The sequence below is a fragment of the Thamnophis elegans genome, chromosome 9 (assembly GCF_009769535.1).
Source record: "Thamnophis elegans isolate rThaEle1 chromosome 9, rThaEle1.pri, whole genome shotgun sequence".
NCBI lineage: Eukaryota > Metazoa > Chordata > Lepidosauria > Squamata > Colubridae > Thamnophis > Thamnophis elegans.
Genome location: NC_045549.1, coordinates 59,618,721 through 59,646,561, shown reverse-complemented (window position 1 = coordinate 59,646,561; position 27,841 = coordinate 59,618,721). Strand labels below are relative to the sequence as shown.

Here is a 27,841-nt window from a genome sequence, read left to right as displayed (position 1 = left end):
TCTTTGAATACAGCAATCTAACCCTTAATCCTCTGAGAAAAGATTATACATTTCCTTGCAATTCCATGAAGTTCCTGTTTACCAAACATATTTCTTCACTTTGAAATGGCACTTTGCATGGAAAAGGGGGAGGGGAGTAATTAAGAGTTTTTAATTGGAAACAACCGTCTCCTGAATCTTTCATAATTTTATTCATGACAATAACCATTATGCCTTTTGTGATTGATCTCTATGAATTTCATATTGTGCATCAGCATTTAGTTCTTTCAACATCAAATATTAATTTCTAAGAGCAAGGTAGCTTCTTGAAAAACATGCTTTAAAAAAAAACAAAAACATGGGTTAGCCCAAACTCTTAATCCCCATCACTTTGTAAACTGCAATGAACAAATTGGTGCAAAATTCATTGTGGAATATTACTAATATAATTTAAAGGAAACTGAAGTACTGGAGATGCACGCTGTTTAAAACCTAAACCTGATCTGGAATTAGGCTACTTGGGATGATTTTTGAAGGGAACACTGTCTTTAACCATTTCAAATGTAAAAATCTTTATAGACCTTTATCTTGACTGTACAGTTGGAGAAATCAGCAAACTGAAATGACAATGTTGCATACCACAAGGGCTGTGGTCCTTCAGAATACTCAGTGATGGGAATATGAAGGAAATGGGAATACTAATCTCAAAAACTTATGGGTCTACCCTTAAATTTGAATGTTATCTCCATCACAGATTTTTGACAGGTGGTAATAATATGGGAGGTAGACAAAGTTACTTTAGCTACAATTATCTTACAAATGACCAACTGATTCATTTTGAATAAATAAATAAATATAACATGAGGATATTCTAATGCTACATTGAGTCATCTCTTCAATCAAACAATCAACTTGTACTCTTCATAACTGAGGAATGCAAATGAAACGTATCTCTTCAAATAGTTGGAATGGCTGTACCATTTCCATGATAGCTGCTGCAAAAGCTGGTTCTGTCTCCACATATGTGTGTTGTGCAGCCACAGAAAAGGGAAGTAGAGGTGCATGCATTTCTAAGCAGAAGCCGCACTGGGAGTCTTTCAAAAGGTATATCTACTTTAACAATTCAAACAGAATCCTTTTTCACATTCCCACATGATGTGAAGTACCTCACTAAAATGCTTTACATAATTCTCATATTCACATGCAAGCAAACCGGAAGAGATATCAGCCACTCAGTTATCAAATATTGCATTTGCAACCAATCCTTTTTTTTAAACAATACTGAAATCCAAATAATTTGGTCTGATTTTCAGAATTCAAAAGTCTGACTAGAATTGATTTCCTAAACCAAACCTCAAATTCAAATAAGATCAAGAACATTCTGCAATTGTACAATATATAAAAATATTTGTGTCCAACTAATTTTTCCCCAGAATATATGAAATTTGTTTATACAGAAAAAAATATTTTGACGTTCATTCAACATGTAGTACAACCTAGAAAAATTTATATTTTACAAATATTTAGCCTAGATTGCTTTTATTTTCACTGCAGGTGGTCCTCAATTAATGACCAAATTTGCAATGCGCTGAACAACTGGTAATTATAACCAATCCTCAAAGCTCTGGCCATCACAGCATCCTTGCAATCACATGATTGTCATATGGGTGCTCAGCAATTGTCCTGGATTTCGGATTACTGCAGGATCCCACAGTAATAATTTTCAATCTTCACTGCTGGCAAGCAAAGTTAGCAAGAAGTTAGAAACAGCAATCATACAAGGTACTTCTTAAAAACAGTAAACAGGGACTGCTATCACTAACTAGCACACCACATGTCATCACACTTGGCAGCTGTTTCGCTTAGCAATGGAAATTCCAGTCTCAATTTCCTTCATTAAGCAAGGACTACTATAGCAATAGTGATAAAGTTTGAAAAGAAAAAAGTGTGCAAAGAAAAAAAGCAGAATAATTGGGGATTTCACATGGAATTATCCTTCTCTCCTCCAAATGAAAGGATGGAAATTGTTAAAACCTAATTGTTTAAGATATGAAGCAATTTAAAAATTAATTATAATAATCTGTAAACATTAGGCAAACATTTGAAAGTCTATACAATGTATAAAGGCAAATTAACAGAAAAATGCAATGTACCGTATTTTTCAGAGTATAAGACGCACCTTTTCCCCTAAAAAAGAGGGTGAAAATCTGGGTGCGTCTTATACACTGAAGATAGCATTTTTTTGCCTCCCAAAACCCCACCCCTTTGCAAAAATGGCCATGCATAACCTTTAGGAGGCTTCCAGAGTTTTCATGAAAAACATGCCATTTTTGGGAGGTCTGCAGAGTGCAAAACCTTTTTTTTAAATTTGCCTCTTCAAAATCTTGGTGTGTCTTATACTCTGGTGTGTCTTATACTCCGAAAAATACGGTATCTTCTGCATCTACAAGAATATAAACATTTTGAATCTGAAGTAATTTGGCCTAGAACACACCACAAAGCTGGGCACTTGGGAACATTATTTTATTTATCCAAGAAAGAATAGATACATCTAAATTTTCATCATTCAAATTCTGAGCATCTACAAAGCTCCAGTCCAGATTTTTTCCCCATGGAGATTCAGTGGATTTCCAAGGCAGCACCATAGTACAAACAGCAACAAAGCCCTACTCTTATTAATGGGAACAGCAGAGGAAATACCATAATTAAGTAACTCACACGTCTGTGTGCAAATCAGAAAGATCTTTACAACTAAAACACCAGTGGTCAACGAAATATTATATCCTAAGTAAACATCTCCTTAACTGATTATCTCACTCTATTTCTTGATTATCTCACTCTATTTCATTGCTATCTAATCTCTCATTTTGCAAAACTATGACAGTCTGTGCCCTGTGTGAACCAGCTTACCAACTTTTCAAAACAATAACAAAAAAAAAGATCATTGTTGCACATTTCCAAAAGCTATACCAGAGACTAAAGATAATTGTTTGCTTTGTTGTTGATATTGTTTCTAAACTTGTAAACTTTAGACACTGAAACCAGTTATTTAGCAAGCTGGATGAATTTTGTCCTATGGACTCAGCTTGTTGCATATTAAGATATTTTTATATAACAAACAAATATGTAATGTATTGTATTCATACAATTACAATATTAGTTAATTTAGGGACTAGATTTTGAGACTGCAAGCCTAGTCCTTTGAAATCAAAATGCTTTAAGTGTGAGAATTTTTTTTAAAAGTGTCTGCAACAAGTATAAATTAAGGAAAAATCTGAATTTTCAGCTGACAAGCTTTTCCTTCTATATTAATTGGTTTCCAACACATTTTTCTTAATTAGGTCCTATACTGACATCCTTTCCTGCCACTTGCTCCAAAAGTGAATGGACTTTATCTTTTCCCTATCTGCTCTGAATTTTTATGCCCATCCCCAGATAGGTATGGATTAATTAGCAAGTTCATTCATCACTTTTCTAAAGTATACTTTGTTTGCTAAGTTAGCACATTTTTCCATTTATACTGTATTTATTTTAGCATTATGACCCATGTCTTTGCCAAGCTAATAGCTTTGGTGTGGAAGCTAAATGTACCTTTCTCCATTATCTATTTACAAGTTTACACAGCTGGATAAAAAATAGCCAAGTCTGTCCCTTCTTGCTCTTTATTTGGTCACAGGATATCTAAAATTAATCAGGTAAAGCTGAGAAATGACTGGTAAAAGGCTAACGTTTTGTAACTTTGAAGAATTATTAACTTATGACATAATAAAAAGTAAACATTTAAATATCATACCTTCTTCCTAAAACCACTACTAAGCTAAGTAATCTCCTTCACTGGAAAGAGAAGACTCTTCTGTTTATTTTCCTTGCATGCCTTCATTTCAGTATTGGCAATGACATCCAGAGAGCATAGTTTTGAAATAATACTCTTACTCACTGTTTTTCCAGATCAAATACATACCGCATTGTTCCTTGGAATCCATTCAAACTTCATAGCTAAGAAAAATTTCAACTATGTTGAAAGGAGGATTAGAGAACTACTCTTGCATAACTCCGTATAAGCATTCTACACATTGCCAAGTGCAGAATAATTGTTCTCTAAAATGTTTAATTAGACAAATAATATTGATCTATACTTTAAAACATTTTATTAAAAAGTTGTAACTCATGTTAAAATTTTCATGAATTTTCTGAAATGCTATTACTTAAAAACATTTTCACTGGAATCCATGTAGAACTTAGTAACAGAATTTGGTACCATTACCAATATTACGATTCTTATTTATTTTCCAGGTTTACTTATAATTTTGTAAGATTTTGCCAACATAAGAATTAATATATTTCTTATTTATTAAAATTATAAACAATCTACATGTCAAGCTACATTTATAGTTAGATACAACCTAACAAAGTATACAAAATTAATAATAATAACAATAACAATAATAATGGAGAACAGCATAAAAACAACAGAAACAAAGGCAGAATATAAGGAAAAACAGCTGGATGACGGATTAAATAGATGGAAAATCAAAGCTTTGCATGGACAGCACTTGGAAAACAACTTGACATGGACATGGCTTAAGATGGGAACCATGAAGAAAAAAACGGAAGGTTTAATACTGGATGCTCAAGAACAAGCACTACAAACTAATGCCATGAAAGCAAAGATACAAAAATCCACTGACAACCCAAACTGCCGACTTTGCAATAACAAAGTCAAAACTGTTTCACATTTAATATGTGAATGCAGCAAAATTGCACAAACTGATTACAAAGCTAGACATGACCGAGTTGCTAAATTAATCCACTGGTCATTATGTAAAAAATATGATTTACCTGTATCCAGAAAGTCATGGGAACATAAAGTGGAAGAAGTTATCGAAAATGAGAAGGTGAAGATCTTGTGGGACTTTCAAATACAAACGGATTGTCATTTGGAGCACAACACGCCAGATATCACGGTTGTAGAGGGCCAAAGTGTACAGTTTATTGATATTGTTGTTCCTGGAAATGCCAGAGTCGAAGAAAAAGAACTAAAAAGTAATGAAATATCGTGACCTGGCCATCGAAACTACACGGCTATGGATGAAGCATGTAACAGTGATACCCACTGTCATCGGGGCATTTGGCACCATGTCCAAGAATTTTACAAGATACATCAACAAATTGCAGCTTCCTACAATAACACCAGCAGAACTGCAAAAAACTGCGCTACTCGGAACATCTTATATTTTAAGAAGGCACTTGGTTGATACCTAGGATGCTGGCAGCACACTGTATCAACCATTAGCACCAGTCACTGGTGTTTGTAATGCATTTTTGAATGTTCAGTTGGCTGAGATTCGTGTTTAATGAATAAAGCATATGTAATAAAAATATTGTTTATAAAATTTAAGTAAAAATAAAAGTATAAGATACAACAAGCAAGCTAGATCCTTTCTACAAGTCTACTGAAGTAGTATCTGTTATATTGTACCTCTCACAGGAATCCTTTTCTTAGGGCAGGTGGTAGTAAAACCGCGACAAACGTAATTCATCCAGAACAGTATTTCTTAAAATGTGGTACAAAGAGCCCTGGGATTCCTATAATTCCTCAATTAATCAGAATAGATCTGGAAGGGGCCTTTGATGCTTTCTAGTCCAGCCCCCTGCTCAAGCAGGAGACCCTATACCATTTAAGACAATTAACTGTCCAGTCTCTTTTTTATAAAACCTCAAGTGATAAAGCACCCACTACTTCTGAAGGCAAGTTGTTCCACTGATTAATTGTCCTATCAGGAAATTTCTCCTTAATTCCAGATTGCTTCTCTCCTTGAGTAGTTTCCATTCATTGTTTCTTGTCCTGCCCTCTGATGCTTTGGAAAATAAACTGATCCCCTCCTCTTTATGGCAGCCTCTCAAATACTGGAATACTGTTATCATGTCCCCTCTAGTCCTTCTTTTCTCTAGAATAGCCAAACCCAAATCCTGCAACCTTTCTTCACATGTTTTAGTCTCCATTATCTTAGTTGCTCTTCTTTGCACTTTTTCCAAAGTCTCAACATCTTTTTTGTAATGTAGTGACCGAAACTGGATGCAGTATTCTAGGTGTGGTCCTACTAAAGCTTTATAAAGCAATACTAATACTTCACGTGATTTTGATTCTATGCCTCTGTTTATACAACCAAGGATTATTTTAGCTCTTTTGGCTGCTGCCACATTGCTCACTCATGTTTAAATGATTGTCCACTAGGACTCTTACAACAGAAGTAGCCTGTTGTACTGCATTCTAACCACCACAGCTCCTACATAGTATACAAGGTACAATAATAATACATAGTATTATTGAAGATATTCTTATTTAAATTGGTTCTTGATTAAACTTCTGTGAATATATGCTGTTAATTTTTCCACTACTGCATTTTCGAAAAGTTTAAGTCCCAATCTGATATCTTCAGTCATGTGTCTCTTTTCCAATGCTGTGCTGAATTTATCCAGCAGCTGTAAACCTGAATCTTAGTAAATTGGATTTTTAAAAGAATGCATTTTAGAATTATGCCTAGTAGGAATACTTGTAGATTCATTTCAAATTTGATTTCTAAAAATTTTCTGAATAGTGTTGTGCTGGTTCTTTCCAGTATTTTTTATATTTCTATGTATCGTAGGGTTAGGGTTAGGGCAGTGAAAGCTGAACCTTTCTGTCCTCGCGTGCTGAAATTGTATGGCACAATGTGCCCCGCCCACCTGTGCATGCACGCATGACACACACCCCTCCATGCATGGGGGGAGTTTTTACCCTCCTCAGGCTCCGGATGCTTTCCTCAAGCCTCCTGGAAGGAGAAAACGGGCTCCCTCGGGCTCCTGAGGCCCTCTTAGAAAATGTTTCTTACAAAGTTCTTAGAAAATATTTATTAATATTAAATAAAAATAAACTTGTTTTTAAGGGTTGTCTGGAATTGCTAGTTTATATATATTATATTAAAACTGATACATTCATACAAACTGAACATATATATTCATGGCTAAGAAAAAAAATTGCATACATTAAATACATTGTGTCTGTGATAAAAAAAAAGGAAAAGGTAACATTATCTAAAAAGTAATTTACACCATCACCATTCATGCTATCTCTCCATACATGCTTCCTGTACCTACACTGATTTATACATAACTCTCTGCTCTTTAAATTTCAGGATCTCAATTGCATTCAACCATGTCTTTCCCATTTGTTTTGTTGATTTGATCCATTTTCATCTGCATCTTTATATTAAAAATAATGAAAGATATATATTATAGCCATCATATCATTACCGAAATAGATATAAAATGATCACTGGTTAGTAACTACCAGAATAAACAGCTTTCAAGATCTTAGGGAATGTTTCATGACAACTCCTCTTTTGATGGAATTTTCCATTTCAACACTATTATGAAATCCAGTGAATTAATGATTCCCAATAGATATGAAGGTTGCAAAAGAAATTCAATTTAATTAACTTTTCTCTAAAGCAGTGGTTCTCAACCTGTGGATCGGGACCCCTTTGGGGGGTCGAACGACCCTTTCACGGGTCTCCTAAGACCATCGGAAAACAAATATTTTCAATGGTCTTAGGAACCGAGACACCAATTTTATGGTTGGGGGGTCACCACAACATGAGGAACTGTATTAAAGGGGTTGGGGCATTGGGAAGATTGAGAACCATTGCTCTAAAGGGTGACACAAATCACCTGTGAATAGACAAAATATAATACCATTTAGGGTACAGTTACACTATTAATTTTTATTTAGTTTATGAAATGGTAATAGTCACAACATTGCAAGTATTCTCTATTAAAATTCAAATTAAATAGTCCAACTTTGCAGTGCATCATTGCCCTTTGTTCAAAGCCTCCTGACATCACTTTTCCTATCATCTTTTCTTGTGGCTTTCTATCTTACGTTTTCTTCCTTGCTCTCAATCGATAGCATGCAGGTATTGCATTCATTTTAATCCTAACATTCATAGTAAGTTCTACAATAACTCCAACCACAACTATTTTTCTTCTTTCCACACCATTCACTGTACAGATGCTCTCTCCAATATATCATATTGTGCAATATTATTCCTTCATTTATTATCCAGGTCCTTCTCGTACAACCTTTCTTTTTCTGTTGTTAATTTCAGCTTTCCACTTTATCTCTGATCTGTTTGATGTATATGAAGTATTTTTGCAAAACACAAAAAAACTGATTTGTAATACAAGTAGTCCTCTGCTTATGATGATAATTGGGACCAGAATTTCCATCACCAAGCAATGCAGTTATAAAGCCCAACAGCATCACTTAGTGACAACAATCCCTGCAGTCATGGTTGCCATTGTCAATTAAATTCCACAACTGTCAGGTGAGATAACTTCCAGTTAGCTTCTCACAACCAAAGTCAGTGGGAAAGTGAGGAAGCCAGTAAGATCTTGTAAACCTGAAACCAGCAGGTAGATAAGTTGCTATTACTGGTGAAGAACAAGTGAGAGGATGCACAGTAGTGTGAAGGGGAGTGTGCAAGAGATGCCGCACAGGCTGAAAAGGTGCAGGGTGGCCTGATCAACTGATCAAGGTAGTGTGAGCAAAGAGGGACTGGGGAGGGTGCATAGGCTGGGAAGAGTTAGTCCAGCGACTTACAATATTCCCTGGTGGCTTCCCCACAGATTTTCTAGAGCAGGGGTGTCAAAGAGCCGAGGTGGCACAGTGGTACTGCAGGCCACTTCAGCTGACTGTTATCTGCAGTTCAGTGGTTCAAATCTCACCGGCTCAGGGTTGACTCAGCCTTCCATCCTTCCGAGGTGGGTAAAATGAGGACCCGGATTGTTGTTGGGGGCAATATGCTGACTCTGTAAACCGCTTAGAGAGGGCTGAAAGCCCTATGAAGCAGTATGTAAGTCTAGCTGCTATTGCTATTGCTATTGCTAAACTCTCTGCATCACATTGTTGTCACATGATGTATGGCAACTTTTTTCTCCTCCGCTAAAATGGGGGTGGGTATTGCCAGCACGTGATGCATCCAGGCCACAGGCCGCAAGTTTGATACCCGTCCTAGAGAAAGTGGCAGGAAAGATTACAAAAAGCTATCATGGCTGTGTCAGGCTTTGAAGGGCCTCAAGCCTGCCACATATTCAAATACAGTTACCATGGGAAACTGGGAGGGGGATGGTATGGAGTTTGGGAGATGTGTAGCCATAATAACATTCCTTCTCAGAAAGTCAAGGTCGCCTTATCCCTGCACCTGGTCAGATGTGGATGGGAGGAATCTTCATCCACGGCAGTAATTGATTGGACCATTTGGTGGACTTGTAGGTGTTGGGGCAGGGTCTTAAACTTTCAACTGGGTGGGGAAAACCTGGAAGCTTTCAGGTTTGGGTTTTCCCAGATGTGCCAACATGGCTCTTCTAATGAATTGATGTTTTGAGAAACTTCTTACCTTGAACTATTATTTCATAGAGGATGCTATTTGGAACCCTGACAGGCTGCTTGACAACTAGTTGTAAATTTGAATAGGTTGTCAAGCACCCAGAAAGCAATCACATAATCACAGGGTGCCGGGACATCCTTAATCCCGAGGATCATTATTCGTTCAAAATTGTTGTAACTTTCATTGGTGAACAAATGGTCGTAAGTCACAGACTACCTGTACATATTTATCAGGTCTTTTTCAGTGAATAAGTGAAGAATACAGAAGGTAATATATTAGTATGAATGACACATTACAGATTATTCATCAAGTATACAATTTATACCTCAAGTGATAGAGACATCTGAATTCACCTGACAATTGTAAAGTAAAAGCAGTTTAGTGTGTATTCTATGAAAAAAATAAACCTGGCATATCTGGGTCCAGATTTCAATTCAGCCAAAATGTTTAAGTAACTAACCTAGTTATCACTTTTGAATCTAAACTACTAGAAGAGAGATTGTAGTATTCTGCCTATGGCAATTACAATATGGTCTGAATCAGTCGTTCCCAAACTTGGCAACTTTAAGACTTGTGGACTTCAACTCCCAGAATTCTCCAGCTAGCTCTTCTGGCTGGAGAACTCTGGGAGTTGAAGTCCACAAGTCTTAAAGTTGCCAAGTTTGGGAACCACTGGTCTGAATGAATATGTAATAAAGGAAATGATAATGATTAGGGCATCTATGAATGAATGACTTCTAAATTACAAATTCTACTATTGTATTTATTTTTACATTGCAAACCATTTTGTGGCTAAAATTGCGAGGACAATCACACAAATGCAAAAACGGTGAAACCCAATTAAATATAATTATAAAAAGTAATCTCACAAAAGCAGTTTGAAATAGTGAAGCTAAGATATAATAAAAACTAATGTTTTTTTAAAAAAACTAGAAATATTTATAGAGACAGAAATAACTTTATAATGCACCTTAAATTACATATAAATTCTAATCTATGTAGCAAGTTAAAAGATGTAACATAATAATTAATGTTACACTCTTAACCTATAGAAGAATGGAGCTAACTTTCAAGTTTCAAGATGACAGATTCAGCTCGTTTATCTGTTATTCAAAACTATTGCATCTATATTTTGAGTTGGGAAACATAACAGACTAACTCCATACACTGCCAGAAAAGAAAAAGACATACAAATGACAATATTAATATAACAGCAAACTATATTTTAGGATGGCTGCACTAGGATCTTGCAAAGTACCACATTTTTGTCAGAGTATAAGACACACCTTTCCCCCGCCTAAAAGAGTGTGGAAATGTTGGTGCGTTTACACCGAATACAGCCATTTTTGGCTTCCTAAAGCCCCAGCCCTGCTGAAGCCTCAGAGTGCTGCTGAGGGAAGGCAAAAAGCCTCTGTTTTTTGCAGAAAATGGCCTATTTTTTGCATTCTTTTGCAAAAACGGGGACATTTTTGCCTTGCCCCAGCCCTGTTGAAGCCTGCAGAGTGCTGCTAGGGGTTGAGGAAAGGCAAAACCTTTTTTCTTACTTATCTCTTTGAAATCATGGTGAGTCTTATACACCGGTATGTCTTATAGTCCGAAAAATACAGTATTTATCAATTCCCGGACTAAACTTGAACTTGGATCTCCCCCATCCTAGCCAAACACTTCAATTGTTAAGCAAGGTTCAGAATGTAAGGAAGAAAGAAGTTTATGAAGCACAGGAATCATTTTTAAAGTACAGTATTTTATGGTTTTACTATTACTATTCTCTTTTTCTCATTCAGCACTGTGACTATCAAACGTTCCTTCTAAAATACCTGCAGTGCTGCGTACCTGCAACTCTCCTTTCCCAAGAAGTCAGCACTTTGAAAACATTATAATAATTAAATTTGTAAGAAAACATTTCCAAGGTTCACATTCTTATATTTGACATTGTTTCAGCATTTCTCAGATTTGCGTTAATTTACAAAAAGTGGGAGAGAAGAGCCAGCAGCATTAAAAAGTAAAGAAAATCAAGCCATTTATCTCTGAATCTCATGCATCTTGAATAATGTGAACTGCTTCTGTTCTGTGTAATTTAAATTCCATTTAAAACTATTGTTTTCGTAGTTTCCACTTTAATGTTCAAAAATTTGTACAGGAATTATATTCAAATCAAATACAATTTGCTGCTGGCATTAGTTCCATAGGTAAATACACACCAGTTTGGTAGCATTCTATATATGTTATTTAACAGCAGCTTTTCTGTATTCAGCCCCACCCGTATCTGAACTCCATTGCTATTGAGCACAAACTCAGCTGTGATGATTTGCATCCCAGTGATGTAAGAAATAGCCCATAGAGACATGTAGAGTTTTTCAAACAAAGAAGCTAGTCACTGGGGTAAACTGTCTGCATGCTAATTGGCAATGGAGACAATAAAGAGTTCAGATAAGACTAAAAACAAAGAAAGGTCTGATTTTATTTCTTTTCTTGCTTCATAGCATTATATATAACATTCTATTGTTACACATAGGGACAGGAGAACCAGATCAGTATTCTGTAAACAAAGCTTAAACATGATCCTCATAATCCTTCAATTTACAATAATATCAAAGCTTTCAACCTGTTTGACATCTAAGTACATTTAGAGTTTTGACTATAAGTTATAGGTTTTTAAAGTGCCTGCTGCTAAAATACTAATTCACCAACAGCTGAATTTATTAATTAAAAATACATACATCGGAATACAAAATGATGTAGCTAAAGAAACCACAAACACAAAGAGTTGAAGTCTGTGTTCCAAATACAGAACTGTAAGTGAAACTTGTAACAATATACCGACAAATGTAAAGTGCTATTTATTACTTTAATAAAGGATTCATATAGGTCAGTGATGGCGAACCTCTTTGGCACCAAGTGCCAAAAAGGTTGCACAGAAATGTCACACACACACACGTGCGCGCTCATTCGGGCCGTGCTCCGGAAAAGCTGAACTTCTGGGTTCTAGCGTGCATGCGCGCCCGACAATCAGTTGGTCAGCGCACATGCGCAGACTAGTTTTCGGAACTGCTGTAAAGACAAAGGGATCACGCTCTGGAAAAGCTCTGGTTCTTCCTGGTTCTGGCGCACATGTGCACCCAACAATTTCTTGATCCCTCTATAGAGGGTCAGCACAACTCATAGCAAGAAAAGGGTCCCACTGATAAATTAAATATAATTGCAGGCCACAAAAGAATAGGTGGCACAAAGGTCAGCTAATCAACAGTTAGCTGTGTAGAAAGAGAAGCACCAATGTTGGTGAAGCCTGGACTAACCGGAGTACAGGAGTCCAGGTTGCAAAAATAAGGGGATGGATCTGGACCCTTCCTGAAAGTTGCAACTTTAACAGCAATGGATTTGAGAGTTTTCAAAAAAACATGGAATGTCTTCATGGAAGCATGAAGTCCACATACATTATGTTTGCAAGCCCCACTCTACAATTATTATGTCTGCTGCCCCCCCCCCTCCTGTTGCTGCTGCTGTTGCTTGCCTGTGCTTCCACTTGTTCCCTTGCTTAGCATGGGCTCTCCACTATCCTGGCCTGTGACCATCTGATTTTGGCCTTTCAACATCCGACCTCCTCTGACCACATTGCTACCCGTCACTGCCCCTGGAATACCAACTCGGACAGCGCCCACTTAATTACAACTCTCAGGACGCCATGGACTGTGCTTTTGTGGTGCATATGTTTTATGAAAGGAGAGATAGAGGATGGCAGAAATATGGAGGGGGAGTCGGCGTCCTAACAACCAACATACCCCCCCCTTCTTCTTCAACCTGTTCCAGCCACCACCAGACTTTGGACCCTTTCAGGCCTATAGGCGAGGGGGAAGACAAGACATTCCCCTGCATACTATCTATATATCTTCTATGGACAGTTGTTGGCTTCTGTTTTGGATTTTATCCAGCCATTCCAACTCTGAACATTGAGAGCCGACTTTTACCACCTGAACTCGCACTTTAACTTAATTAATTGCGCAATTTTTAATTTCTCCCTTTTCTTTCATCTTTCTCTTCTTTCTTTGTATGGGATATGTATGAGATATGTGTGAGATGAATGAATGGCCCACTTTTATAACCATATTGTTGTAAAATTTTGTGTTTTTTTAACTTTCACGTGGGGACTGCTTGGAAGAGTGTATGAGTACGCATGATTCGGAGGACCTGCCGGGAGATGCGGGGGCCACGGGGGTGGTTGAGGGGACTAGAGATACGGGAGAGGGTCGGGGTATTACGGTCGTAACAGGGAGAGGCAGATACGGCGGGGACTTTAGGGCAGGCCATTACCGGGGAAGGAGGGTTCGCTACATTACAGAGATCCCTCCTTCCGGCCCTAGGAGTCCCACTCCGAGACCAGATGGCGTAAGCAGTCAGGACCCTGGTCTCAGGCTGTTGTCGCTAAATGCCAGGTCTGTTGTACATAAAGCTCCTCTCGTCCGGGACTTAATTTTAGATGAGAGGGCAGACCTGGCATGTATTACTGAAACCTGGCTGGGCCCAGAGGGAGGAGTCCCCCTTGTAGAACTGTGCCCAGAAGGATTTCAGGTGCTACATCAGCCGAGAGCCCAGGGAAGGGGTGGGGGTGTGGCCGCTGTTATCCGAGAGTCGTTAGTTCCTCGTAGGGTCCCTGCTCCGGAGATTGTCGGGTGTGAGTCTTTGCTGTTAAAGTTGGACCTCAAGGGTCAAGTGGGTCTGCTGTTAACGTACCTGCCTCCCAACAGCGTTGCAGCAGCCCTCCCCTCGCTCCTCGAGTCGGTAGCCGAGCTGGCAGTTGAGTTCCCTAGGCTGATGGTCCTGGGGGACTTTAATTTGCCGTCGCTCGGTGAAAACTCGGAGGGGGCGCAGGAGTTCATGGCTTCCATGACAGCCATGGGCTTGACCCAAGTAATTCGAGGCCCAACCCATTCGGCGGGACACATGCTTGACCTTGTATTTCTCTCGGAGCAGTGGATTTGTGATCTTGGTCTGAGGGGGAACGACATCATACCCCTGTCGTGGTCAGACCACTGCCTACTGAGGCTCGACTTTCGGAGACCAAACCCCCACTGTAGGGAGGAGGAACCGACCAGGTGGTTCCGCCCCAGGCGTCTTATGGAACCGTCAAGGTTCCAGACAGAGCTTGGGGCTATTCCTGACACTTTCGCCCACAGTCCGGTGGAGACTCTGGTTGCTGCGTGGCACTCGGCAGCATCGGAGACCCTCGACCGGATTGCGCCACTGCGGCCCCTCCGAGGCGGCGGATCCCGGAGACCTCCTTGGTTCACCGAGGAACTCCGGGAGATGAAGCGCCGGAGGAGATGCCTAGAGCACCGTTGGAGGTCCGATAAGTCCGAAGCGAACCAAGCAATGGTAACCACCTGCACCAAGGAATACACCAGGGCACTTAGGGCTGCAAAAAGATCCCATATAGCCACCTTGGTTGCGTCCGCTGAGTCCCGCCCGGCCGCCCTGTTTAGGATAACCCGCTCCCTACTGAACAAAAGGGAAGCGGGGGAACCCTTGCAGGGCAGAGCCGAAGAGTATGCCCAATTCTTAGCGGACAAAATTGCTCGGTTTCGGTCGGACTTGGACTCCACCCCTGCAGCTCCAGCCGAGGCACAGGAGGATCAATTTGAACAACTCTGGGTTGAGTTTCAAGACGTTACCCCCGGGGATGTGGACAAGGCCATGAGGGCTGTAAGTACCTCCACCTGTGTACTGGATCCGTGTCCCTCATGGTTAGTTACTAACTGCAGTGAGGTGACACGAGGCTGGATCCAGGCGGTTGTCACCGCCTCACTTCGGGAGGGGAACTTCCCCGCCGCACTGAAAGCGGCGGTGGTGAGACCCCTCCTGAAGAAGCCATCTTTGGATCCAGCTATCCTTAATAATTATCGTCCAGTCTCCAACCTCCCCTTTCTGGGGAAGGTTGTTGAGAAGGTGGTGGCCTTCCAGCTCCAGCGGTCCTTGGAGGAAGCAAACTATCTAGACCCCTTCCAGTCAGGCTTCAGACCCGGTTACAGCACAGAAACCGCTTTGGTCGCATTGACCGATGATCTCTGGAGGGCCAGAGATGGAGGACATTCCTCCATCCTGGTTCTCCTCGACCTCTCAGCGGCTTTCGATACCATCGACCATGGTATCCTTCTGCGACGACTGCGGGAGGTGGGAGTGGGAGGCGCCGTGTTGCGGTGGTTCTCCTCCTACCTCTCGGACAGGTCGCAGTCGGTGTTAGTGGGGGGGCAGAGATCGTCCCCTAGGCCCCTAACTTATGGGGTGCCTCAGGGCTCGGTCTTATCCCCCCTACTATTCAACATCTACATGAAACCGCTGGGTGAGATCATTCGCAGGCACGGGATTAGATACCATCAATATGCGGACGATACTCAACTGTATCTGTCCGCCCCGTGCCAACTCAATGAAGCGGCAGACGTGATGAACCGCGGCCTCGAAGCTGTTATGGACTGGATGAGGGTTAACAAGCTCGTGCTCAACCCAGAAAAGACCGAGTGGCTGTTGTGTTTCCCTCCCAGAGATTCGACCAATATTCCATCACTCAGGCTGGGGGGTCAAATTCTACACCCCTCAGAGAGGGTTCGCAACTTGGGAGTCCTCCTGGACTCACAGCTATCGTTTGACCACCATTTAATGGCTGTGACCAGGGGGGCATTCGCCCAGGTTCGCCTGGTGCGCCAGTTGCGACCCTACCTGAATCGGGAGGCTCTCACAACAGTCACCCGGGCCCTTGTGACCTCTAGGCTGGAATACTGCAACGTGCTCTACATGGGGCTGCCCTTGAAGAGCATCCGGCGACTTCAGCTAGTACAGAATGCGGCCGCGCGAGTGATTGTGGGTGCACCTCGGTTCACCCGCATAACACCTATCCTCCGCGAGCTGCGCTGGCTACCTGTCGATCTCCGGATGCGCTTCAAGGTGCTATTAGTCACCCATAAAGCCCTACATGGCAGTGGATCTGGATACTTGAGAGACCGCCTTCTGCCAATTACATCCCTGCAACCAATAAGATCACATAGATTAGGCCTCCTCCGTATACCATCGGCCAGCCAGTGTCGGCTGGCAACTACAAGGAGGAGGGCCTTCTCAGTAGTAGCCCCGACCCTTTGGAACGAGCTCCCCGTAGAGATTCGCACCCTCGCCACCGTCCAGGCCTTCCGCACAGCCTTGAAGAACTGGCTCGCCCGTCAGGCCTGGGGACAAGGATAATTCCCCTCCCGAATGATGAATGTATGTTGTTTATTATTTTATTATATGTCTTATCTTAATGTCTGTATCTCCCCTTCCCCTATTTTATGTGAGCCGCCCTGAGTCCCCTCAGGGAAAAGGGCGGCCTACAAATATTAATAAATCTCTCTAAATCTCTCTAAATGTCAGCTGTTAAATCAATTAACTGGCACTCTAATTATACCAGCTAATATACTTTCATTTTCTATTGGATACTCTGTAAATGGGTTTAATCTATTATTACTTGTTCTGTTAATTATGTATTTTGGCAATCATTTTTTTAATTGTTATGTGACTGAATAGAATACAATTAATAAAGCCAATATCCCATATCATTAAAAAAAAATGTTCACAAGCCTGAAAGGTTTTTGAAATAATAAACATTCCCTTCTTAAATATATTGTAAAGAATGAATGATCTATTTTATTTATACCAGTAGAACCAGTATGAGGTAGATAATTTTAAAATGTAAATAATGCAGTAGATAAAATCCTTTCTCTCCCAAATCCTGTGGTGTTGCCACATTGCGTTTGTGTGCTCGCCTGTGTATATGCGCGCACACGTGTTCTTAGGACAGATGAGTGAAGAAATGACAGGAGTGTATAATTATGCATATAGTCTCAGCAGGGTCACCCAAGGTGTGAAGGTCATCCCAGCTGCCCATCTAAAGAAAGCTGGCATCTATTTTGGAAAGCAGGGATACAAGATGATACTGGAAATAAATAAATCACTTTATTGACAGCAAAAAAAATAACAAACATTTATGCAAAGGCATAAATTCATAGTGTTCAGGAAAACTGTGATTGTAAGCCGCCCTGAGTCCCCTCAGGGAGAAGGGCGGCCTATAAATCTTAATAAAATGTCAAAAAAAATGTCAAAGATAAACATACATCAGTCCTATAATTTCACAAAAAAAAAACCCATATGGATATCAAAATGCACAACTATAGACAATACAATCCCGGATGAGAGGCCTCTTTACAGAAAGAACTCAACACGCTGAGGAAAAGCTGAGGATCTTTTTGTAATACTAATGATATTTTTGATAAGCCTTCAGATCATCTAGTTGTTGAGGTTGCCACATGGGGAAAGAAAATCCAAAAATGCAAAGAAAGAATTAAAGCTGGACTGTAAGAAGCATGAATGTAGGAAATCTCAACACAGTGGAAGATTGAATGAAAAAGCTACAAATTTCCATCTTGGGCATGAGTGAATTGAGATGAATTGGGATTGGACATTTTTAATCAGAAGGTACTGTACATACTCAGCACATGAAAAACAAAGAAAGAACTGTGTTGTTTTTATAATCAGGAACAATATGGCAAGGACAGTACTTGACTACAATACAATCAACTATCAAAAATATCAATTAGATTTAGTGGATAACTCTTTAATATGACACCATTCAGGTTCATGCTCCTATCATTGATGCAGAAGAAGAGGGAGTTGATAAGGTTTTTTTATCAAGTACAATTTGAAATTGACAAATATGAAAGCAAGATGCCTTGTGATTCACTTAAAAACCATCATAAAATCTGTCAATATCTTTAATATACAATATCTTTAATTTCACATTTTAGAAAAGTAATGCTTAGGATCAACCAGTACAGGTTAAAGACCTACATGATAATAGAGATGCCAGATGTTGAAATTAGCTTTAGTCCAAGGAATGCGAAACATTATTGCTGATGCTTGCTGGGTAATTGAGAAAGGCAAAGAAGTCTGTATGTGCTCATTGATTAAAGAAAGGCCTTTGACTATATCAATCACATCAAGTTGTGGAATGTGCTCAGAAAATGGGGATCCCAGCACTTGTATCTTCATGAATATCTTAAATAGGGGTCAAGAAGCTATAGTATGGATACAATGTAGTGAAACAGATTGGCCCCAGGTTAGCAAAGGAGTGTGATGTTAAAATAAAACCTTTTATTAAAAAAAGGAGTGTGAAAAAACTGAATAATCTCCTCTTATTATACCCTATATGCTGAATATGTATTAAGGAAAGTTGGAATGGAAGATCAGCATGTTTTTTTTTTAAAAAATGGATGAAGAAATATTAATAATCTGCCCTATGCTGACGAGACTCTTTTGATAACCAAAAATGCAAAGGATCTACAAGCTCTAGTATTGAAAGTCAAGGAGAAAAAATGGGACTGAAAATTAAATATAAAGAAACCTAAACTAACAACAGATAGAACAAGATACAGAAGTGGTGAATAGCTTGTGTCTTTTACTATCAATCATCAACAGTAAAAGAACAAGAAGTCACTGCAGACAAACTCTAGGGAGAACACCCATGAAGGCGATGGAAAGGTTAGGCAAATACTACGGTGCAGGAAAAGACTCCTGAAAATACTTTGGATAGCCAAGGAAACAAACTCAAGAGTTCTCACTGAAAACACAAATGACTGGGTTCCAATTATCCTATTTTGATAAATTATACAACTCTTTGGAGAAAGCTCTAAGTTTGGAAAAGACAGAACAGGGCAACCAGAAGCACAGTAGATGGACTTCTGGACAGTTACAATATCTATCAGTGTACCACTAGAAGACCTGAAATACAAAATTAAGGGTAGATTGCAATGGAGAAAATCTATGTGGTCACAAAATGTTGACAACAATTGAGTGCATAATCAATGAAATAGTGTGAAACCCTCCTTACAGCTATCCATCCTATCCACTTAGCAGTAGCAATAGCAGTTAGACTTATATACCGCTTCATAGGGCTTTCAGCCCTCTCTAAGCGGTTTACAGAGTCAGCATATCGCCCCCACAGTCTGGGTCCTCATTTTACCCACCTCGGAAGGATGGAAGGCTGAGTCAACCCTGAGCCGGTGAGATTTGAACCACCGAACTGCAGCTAACAGTCAGCTGAAGTGGCTGCAGCACTGCACTCTAACCACTGCACCACCTCGGCTCATAACTTTCCTAAATATAAGGAGGAAAAAAAGAAGCAAAAAACTTTTGTACATGTTAGGATGATACCTGCAAGTATAAAAGGAGCAGAGTTTAAACTGCAATGCCATAGCACTGCTTTCCACATTTTGATAAAAGCAGAAAGCTTCCACAGATGACTATAAATGAGGCAACCAATTATTTGTGAAGAGCACAAATTTACCTCTATATGATAGTAGCATAAAACATGCCATAAATGTGCATACAGCTAGGAAACTGCAAACTAAGCCATACATAACCATTTTCAAAAATTTGAGAATGCAGGGCCACGCACAACATAGCTGCAAAACACTATCAAAATAAATCATATAATTTTATTATTAGCCCAAGTTTAATTATTAATCACTACTACATAATGACAAAATGTAGAAAAATCACATTAATAGTATCAAATTAAAGCCAAATCTAACAGGATTTATATGTATACCAAGATCTAATCTCAAATACTAGTAACACATTTGGACGATAGTGCTTCTACAGATTATCCAATGGAAAAACAGATGTTATGAGGATTAAATTCTACCAATCTACGTTCTTATATATTTGTATGCAGAAATGAAAGGTAAATTAGCGATCTAATAAGATCTCTCATAAGAGAGGTTGAAAAACATACACGCAATATCTTTTTTAAAAAGAATACTTGTAGCACAGGGAATGAGGGGTTCTTGGTGCTCTCTGAGCTTGGTTGTTTTCTTGCAGATGTTTCATTATCCAAATTAGGTAACATCATTAGTGCATTGAGCACATCTGCTAGGAAACAACCAAATTCAGCGACCACCACGGACCCTCAAAAATCAAAAATAGAAAAACATGTCGAAGGCTGAGTTAAACAGACTGATATAGCCAAGGATATACCATTCGCAATCGATTATACAATTTTAACACTATAACTACAATCTATATTCTCCAAAATGTGAATCAACAAATAGCCGCTAATATTACCACCTAGAATTGTTTGTTTTTATTGGAGAAGGGTTCTTTTGGTCTCTTTAATGGGAATTACATTAATTCTATATTGTAGAGAAACAAAGTAGTTTCACTAATTGTAAATATAACTGCATTCAGATGTAACCAAACCATAGAAAACAAATTGTGGCTAGCACCCTGCCCAGACACTCCATCTTCCTTTCTACACAAAGTACCAAAAAAATTAAAAGTGCTCCAAGTATGTTTTGCAGCAGTGGTACTTAAAATTTTAAATCATTTCTAAATTGTTTCTGCAGTCACATGCAAAACTGAGATAAACTTGCAGTCAGGGTGGATTTGATTTAAATCAAGTCGATTTAAATCACTAGTAAAAAGACTTTACTAGTGATTTAAATGTTTTTAAAGAGCAACTGTCATCTCTGTTCCACAGCAGCTCCTCCTCTGACTAGCTGTTAACTCTAATATTGCAACCCTAATATTGCAGAATATATAGCTTCATGCTATATAACAAAGCTGCATTTCATGCTGAATAAACTAATTAATGTATCTTAAATAGAAAACTTTCTTTAGATAGATTTTTACTCCAAAAGCATTTTATGAAAATAAATTTGATAAAAAAATTAAAAAATCCCATTTAAATAAAAAAATCCAATTTATATTTTAAAAATCTGGGTTTTTTTATTATTTGTTTAAATCATCTATTTTTATCCACCCTGCTTGCAGTTATCAACTACCCAGAAGGAAAATCTATGAGTAAGCTTGAGACTTGTCCAGGTGGATAGCTATCTGAAGCTCCTTCTTTTTAAAGAAAGTACCTCTTGAATTCCTTACTGCTTGTTACAAAAAAAAAAGCATTCCCAGTCTGAGACAGGACCTTTTCCTGTACGGTTTATTAGATTCTTTTATCCTGTTTTTATTTCTTTATCTCAAAGTGGCAAAAATAGACAATATTCCTTCCTCCTCCTAATGGTCCCATTGGTCCATTACTGGCCTGTAATGAGCTAGTCTTAGAGGGACCTGAAGGCCCCATTGTTGGTGGTTTGGAAGCATCAATTCAAATGAATACCTATAGCGTAGAAATGTTGATATAAATTACAACCTAATTATTGCAAGGAAAAGACGATGGACTTTTTTAGTTGGTTTATTTTAAAATGCATTCTCACTATGGATATCACAATAAGAGTGAACACTAACCTCTAGCTTAAAGATCATTCTTATTAATACTAGGTCAGTTGCTATTTCAGTAGTACATTTCTCCAGGATTTACTCCTGAATGAGACTGCCAATCTGAAGACTTAGCTGAGTGAAGAAAAATAAATTAGTAAGATTTTAGTCATTAGTATGATTTTAGAAAGCCCCTTTTTATTATTTCAACTTCATTTCAAAATAAAATTCATATGCTAGTCCATTTCATTTTGTATAAATAAAATCTGAAACCTGTAGAATGAAATTCATTCCTTCAAATGAATCAATCAATTTATGGCCATAATAAGGATAGTAACGTTTTAATACATGTGGTCCTCATCTGATGATCATTCATTCAGTGACTGTACAAGATAGCAATGGCACTGAATGAGAGGTAGTTATGACTAGTCCTTGTATGGCTGGCAAGCATCCCTATAGTCCTGTGATGGCGAACCTATGGCCCACGTGCAAAGCCATTTGTTAGGGCACACGAGGCCAGCTAACTTCGGCCTTATTTTTTGCAAAAAAAAAAACGGTCCTATGGGCAAAACGGAAGTTCAGGAACGGACTTCTGATTTGTTCGTAGGACCACTTTTTATCCTACTGAGTCTTCAGGAGGTTTCCCTGAAGGCTCCAGAGGATGAAAATCGGTTCTACGGACAAACCGGAAGTCACCATTCCCGAACTTCCAGGTTCCCTATAGGTCCGTTTTTTGCCCTCCAGAGGCTTCAGGAAAGCCCCTGAGGTCTCCGGAAGGTGTCCAGGGGTACCAGGGAGGCTGTTTTCACACTCCCCAGGCTCCTAGAAAACCTCTGGAGCCTGGGGAAGGTGAAAAAACCACGGCAAAAGTAGGCGTGGTTGCTGATCGGGCGCATGTGCACGCGCTGAGGGGTGTGCACGCATAGTATTATGGGTGTGGCATGCCGGTACATGACACGGCAGCCAAAAAAGATTTACCATCACTGCTATAGTCACATGATCATAATTTGCAATCTTCCTTTCTGGCTTCCAGCGAAATCAATGAGGAAGCCGGCAGGAAGTCACATGTCATAGTCACATGAGGTCCTTGCCTAATGATCCAGTCCTCTTTTAACAATAGCCATGACGACTATCGGAACTGCCATTGCTAAGCAGCATAGTCACATGGTTTTTCAACTTACAGCCTTGTCACTTAATGGAATTTCCTCCCTAAATTTGTATTGTTAAGTGAAGACTACCTGTACTCTTCCCAGAAAGATTTTCACTTTTTAAAGACGCCCTAAAATTGGTCTACTTTCTGGTGTTTAAGTAAACTTCATAACCAATCTTTAACAACTGTTATTTGTTTGTTGTTTTTTTAATGACATTTCAATAGTTACGTTTAATCACAATGATTGAAATAACAATACCTTTTAAAACAAAATTATAAAACTGACATAAGAATATGTCGCTATAAACAGAGAATGTTGCCTTTATACTGATATTGGCTAGATTTTGGGTCAACTCGTCATGGAAACTCCCCCAATGATTTTTGGCTTATCACTCTCTTACACTTCAGTCATTCTTTAACAGGATTGTCAGCCTTTCGGACCTCAGGGACTACTAAATTCAAAATTGTAAGTCCCACAGACCACTAATATGATCTGCCTAATGACCAGCTTGGGAGGCATGGGTAGATGGTAATGTGACTGGATGGGCGTGGCCAACTTGATACCACTCACATTGAGGTGCGTCTCGCTGGCCTCTACTCACCCCTCCCCTCCCAGCTACTCCTCGCCTGCCCACCTGGGCTCCTGAGGGCCCCAACAGGAAGCAGTTATTGGAGCTAAACAGCCAGCACAAGAAAGAGTTGGCAAAACAGCTGGCTCAGTTCAAATTGGATCTCACTGAGGACTACGAGCATAGGCTTTCCAAGCAGAGGGAAGACCTGCAGGAGTGCAAGGCCAGGTACCGACGCCTGGAGGTTCAGTGGGCTGAGATGATCATCCAGTTCTAGGCCATGATGCAGTCCCACTGGAACAAGGTGCTTCGGCTCTTCGTCACCAGTGGTGCTTCCCTCCAGCCTTCGCCCAAAGCCCTGCACCAGGAGCTGAAGCAGACCCCTAGTTGGAATTTCTGCCCTCCTCCGACCCACACAAAAAGACCCCAAAGGGGGAGGCTCTCTGCAGTAACACAATCATTGCACGTATCCAGCCCAGGGACCGTAGTTTGAGGACCCCTAATTTAGTGCAACATAAAAAATGCAAATAATTTGTCTCCGGAACACCAAATTTTCTCACGGACCACCAACTGGGGACTGCGGGCCTAAAAGATGTAATAAATATTTGTATATATAATCTGAAAGGAAATAGGGGTAAGTTTATAGGCCATGGAACCAAAAATACAATATTGAATAGAAATTGAAAATAAAATTACTGAAAGTTGTAGCTTCAGCAATACAAAGTATTTCTCTGCCCAGTGAATTGCCAAAAATGAAATAAAAGGCCAATTTATTAGTTAAAATAGGGCCAGTACAGTAGTCACTGAATTTTCAGCTGCCTGGATATATTTTACTGACATTTGGGACTGTGAACTCATGAGCAAAAAGTTTCCTTTAAAATATATTACAAGTTTTTAGTCTGCATGTATTTTTAATATTGCAGCAGCAGCAGCAATACAGTCTAGGTTTAGCTTTCTCATCTGTTTTATGTTGATCCTACTGCATTACTAAATTGTTGTTTCTTTTTTAACCATGCCACCTATTTAAAAAAGGAAACACCACAACAGTAAATTTAACACTTCACTATTACTTGGCATAAATCACATTTTGCCTCTGATACTCAAGTACTCAAAAACATTGTCACATCTAGGTAATACTCCTGCTATTAAACACCTGATAGCATCACTTTCCTATCAGAGATGTTTCCAAATCTTCTAACCTACTGTTTGAAGTGTATCCCTTATTCTATTCTAAGGAATTAAATCAATATAGCCGCAAGTAAGTGACTCAAGCAAAAATGCCACACTACTAAATGAAAATAGGGAAGGGAAAAGATTACTAAATCAAAATAGGGAGGGGATAAGGCTGTGCGAACTAATCAAAAGCTTATGTGTTGTGTGAACCATTTAGTTAATCTAGTATATGAAGAATAAATAATAAAAATACTCAACAAAATGATTAAAATCCCAATGCTTGGCTCTACTAATATTTACCACGGCAAAATCTTTTAAAAAACCAATCTAAATAATTTATCAATATCAAAGTTCAGATTAATTGGATAAAATTTTATCAGTTTACAACACTGTTATAAAACTTCAAAATTATTGGCTACTATAACAATTAAACCGTGCCTTTTGTAAAATCAAGGTATTTAGAAACACTTCGGAAGCAGGTAGAATGGCATGGATGCCAACAAATACCATGAAGATAAGCTACTGAGCCAAGGCTTCATAGAAGGACTGGTAAACAATTTATGCATGCTTCAAAACTTTACTAATAAACGTTCAACTATTATTCTGAATCAGAAATAATTTGCTAAGCTTTATACACTGTTAGAAGAGTAAGTATCTTCCCGTTTGGTTACTATGTTTACCAATAGCTAGTAATCCAACAATGACAGCAAGCCAACTCTTGAGGCTCCACAGAAGCAGGCCGGAAATAAACAGGTGTTTTTAAAAATAATACTTATCCTGTTGCATATGAATTTTGCTTCATTTTTTAGCAATTTACTTTCTTGAATTACAAAAATAGAAATGGAAAACTTCAAGGGAATTGACAATTGTCTATTATAAAGTGGAGTCTTAAACTGCATTAAGCAATAAAATATATTTACTATGTATCTTTTTTTAAAAAAAAATCTAATTGTTCTGTTTTAAAAAAAAAACCACTCACAACAAAATGCAATGAATAAAATACATAAAGAAGTTAGTACTGATTATTCCTTCTTGGTAATCTGATTACTTGATTTCTAAGGATCTAAATACTTACAACAAATGAATGAATACATCTTTTAAAAAACTATATTTCTGCTTACTTATTGGCATGCGAAGTTTCCCCCCCCCCCAAAAAAGATATTCAGGAGATGCCCACCACCACCATCACAAGAACAAAGATTAGAGGATTTTAAAGGGGGGGGGAGATGGATTTAAGAAACGCCTGGGATGGAGAGTAAGGAAGGAAATTTCAACGTATAGGCCAACTTGGGGAGAAAGAATTCATCCGAGGACGAGAAGGGGGGGGGGGGACACACGTTAGGTACAAACTCGGCAATCCGGGGAAAAGGCACCGGGGGAGAAGAGGGGGAGGCTCTCAGAAGCGGGGGGGGGAGGTGTTTTTAAGGAAGGGCTACTCAGAAATACCTGGGGGCTCCTGTCGACTGGGTTTTTCATGACCGCCTGGCGGAAGTTATTATCCACGTAGGACGCCATATCGCTCCCCCTTTTGCTTTTCGTACTTCAGGCCGGCGCCGCGTCCTGGCCCGCTCCCGTCGCCCTTCTTCCACGTTCAAGCGCCTTTTTTCCTGCCCAGGAAGCGAGACGGCGCCTGCAACCGGGCGGCCGACTTCTCCTCCACTTCCCCCCACCCCCCCTAAACGTGGCAAGGAAGCCAGCCGAGGTAAAAGGCGGCTCCAGCTGGCCCCAGGGACTCCAGCTGCTACTGTTCGTCTTCCTCGGCCGCAGCGGCGGCGGCGGCGGCTGATCCCTCCGCCTCAACAGCGCCGCCCTCCGGTCGGGGCCCCTCGCCTTAGAGGAGTCGTGGGTGCCTGCGGTGGCAGCAGCAGCGGCGGCGGCGGCGACGACGACTCTCGGCCCCGCCTCTGCCGGCCTGCCCAGCAGTGGTGTTGTTGTCGCTGTCGCCCTCCTCGCCGCTCCGCCACCGCATCCCCTCGGGCGGGAGAAGGACGGCCGCGTCCTAGTCGAGCTCCGTTTTCGGTCTCGGGCCTGGAAAGGACGAAAGAGGCTGGGATTCGGAAGATGCGCCGCGTCTGGGCAGGAAAGAAGCGGGCGTCGGGCCAGCAAGCCTCGCCGCGGGAACGGCCTCTAATGCTCGCCTGGGCTTTGTGCAGCTGCAACCATGGTGAGGCGACGGACGAAGAGGGAAAGCACCGCCCGGCCGCACCGGCGGCAGCAACAGCAGCAGCAAGGCGGGGAGGAGCCGCGCCGCCTCACGTTCCCGCCCCCCGAGCCCTGCTCGTCTCTCAGCTGCGGCGAAACCCGTCGCCGTCGCTCCCTTCTCAGGGCGCGGGAGTCGCCCGAGCCGGGCTGGAGCGGTTGCCAAAAAGCACCGGAATTCCTTACACCGAACCGCCAGCTCCCTTCCTCTCTCTCTCTCTCTCTTTCCTCTTTGGAAAATATCGCCCTAAATTGGGACTCCTTGGAATTGTGGAAAGGGGAGAAGCGAAACGGGGGTCTCCTTTTCATTTGATGGCTAAGCCGAGAGGTCCCCGTGGGGAAGTTTCAGAAATGTAAACCTCATTCGCTCCACTACTCGGTGGAAAGCGGATGCCCGCAGTTCACGTTTCAGCCCAGGCTGGAAGGTTAGGAGAAGGAAACCTTATGGCCCCCATCTTCCCCTCCGAATGGCAATGACTTTGGTGGGTGGTTAGAAAGCCTATGAAACTTGATCAGCCTTCTTCAAACTCTTCCAGTGGTGGGATTCAGCCAGTTCGCACCTATTCGGGAGAACCGTTTGTTAACTTTCTAAGCTTACTTACTTACTTGCCACCTTCAAAGCCCTTCATGGTAGTGGATCTGGGTACTTGAGAGACCGCCTACTGCCAATTACCTCCATCCGACCAATTAGATCCCATAGATTAGGCCTCCTCCGAGTCCCATCTGCCGGTCAATGTCGACTGGCAACCACGCGGAGGAGAGCCTTCTCGGTGGCAGCTCCGACCCTATGGAACGATCTCCCCGTGGAGATTCGTACTCTCACCACCCTCCAGACCTTCCGCACAGCCCTTAAAAACTGGCTATCCCGTCAGGCCTGGGATTAAAGACTGTAACCCACCCAAATAGTATGAATGTTGTGCTTTTAATGATGTACTGTCTTATGTGTCAATTGTTTGTTTCTCTCCCTTTCGAGTTGTAAGCCGCCCTGAGTCCCCCCAGGGAAAAGGGCGGCATATAAATAAATTACTCTAAACTCTAAGCAGTTTGGAGAACCG

At 40.5% G+C, this 27,841-nt stretch overlaps 1 protein-coding gene across 5 annotated transcripts in view; it reads right to left on the bottom strand.

Moving 5' to 3' along the window:
• Positions 1-26,942, bottom strand: part of RAPGEF2 (Rap guanine nucleotide exchange factor 2) — a 205,849-nt gene extending 178,907 nt beyond the window's left edge. For 4 of the 5 annotated variants that reach the window (XM_032224678.1, XM_032224677.1, XM_032224680.1 and 1 more), the window contains exon 1: positions 26,034-26,941. In XM_032224678.1, the coding sequence (XP_032080569.1) occupies positions 26,034-26,102 (69 nt within the window). In that variant the 5' untranslated portion in view covers positions 26,103-26,941. Of the gene's footprint in view, positions 1-26,033 lie in introns of all 5 variants that reach the window. The other variant, XM_032224681.1, reaches the window with a different exon arrangement.
• Between the last annotated feature and the right edge of the window lie 899 nt (positions 26,943-27,841).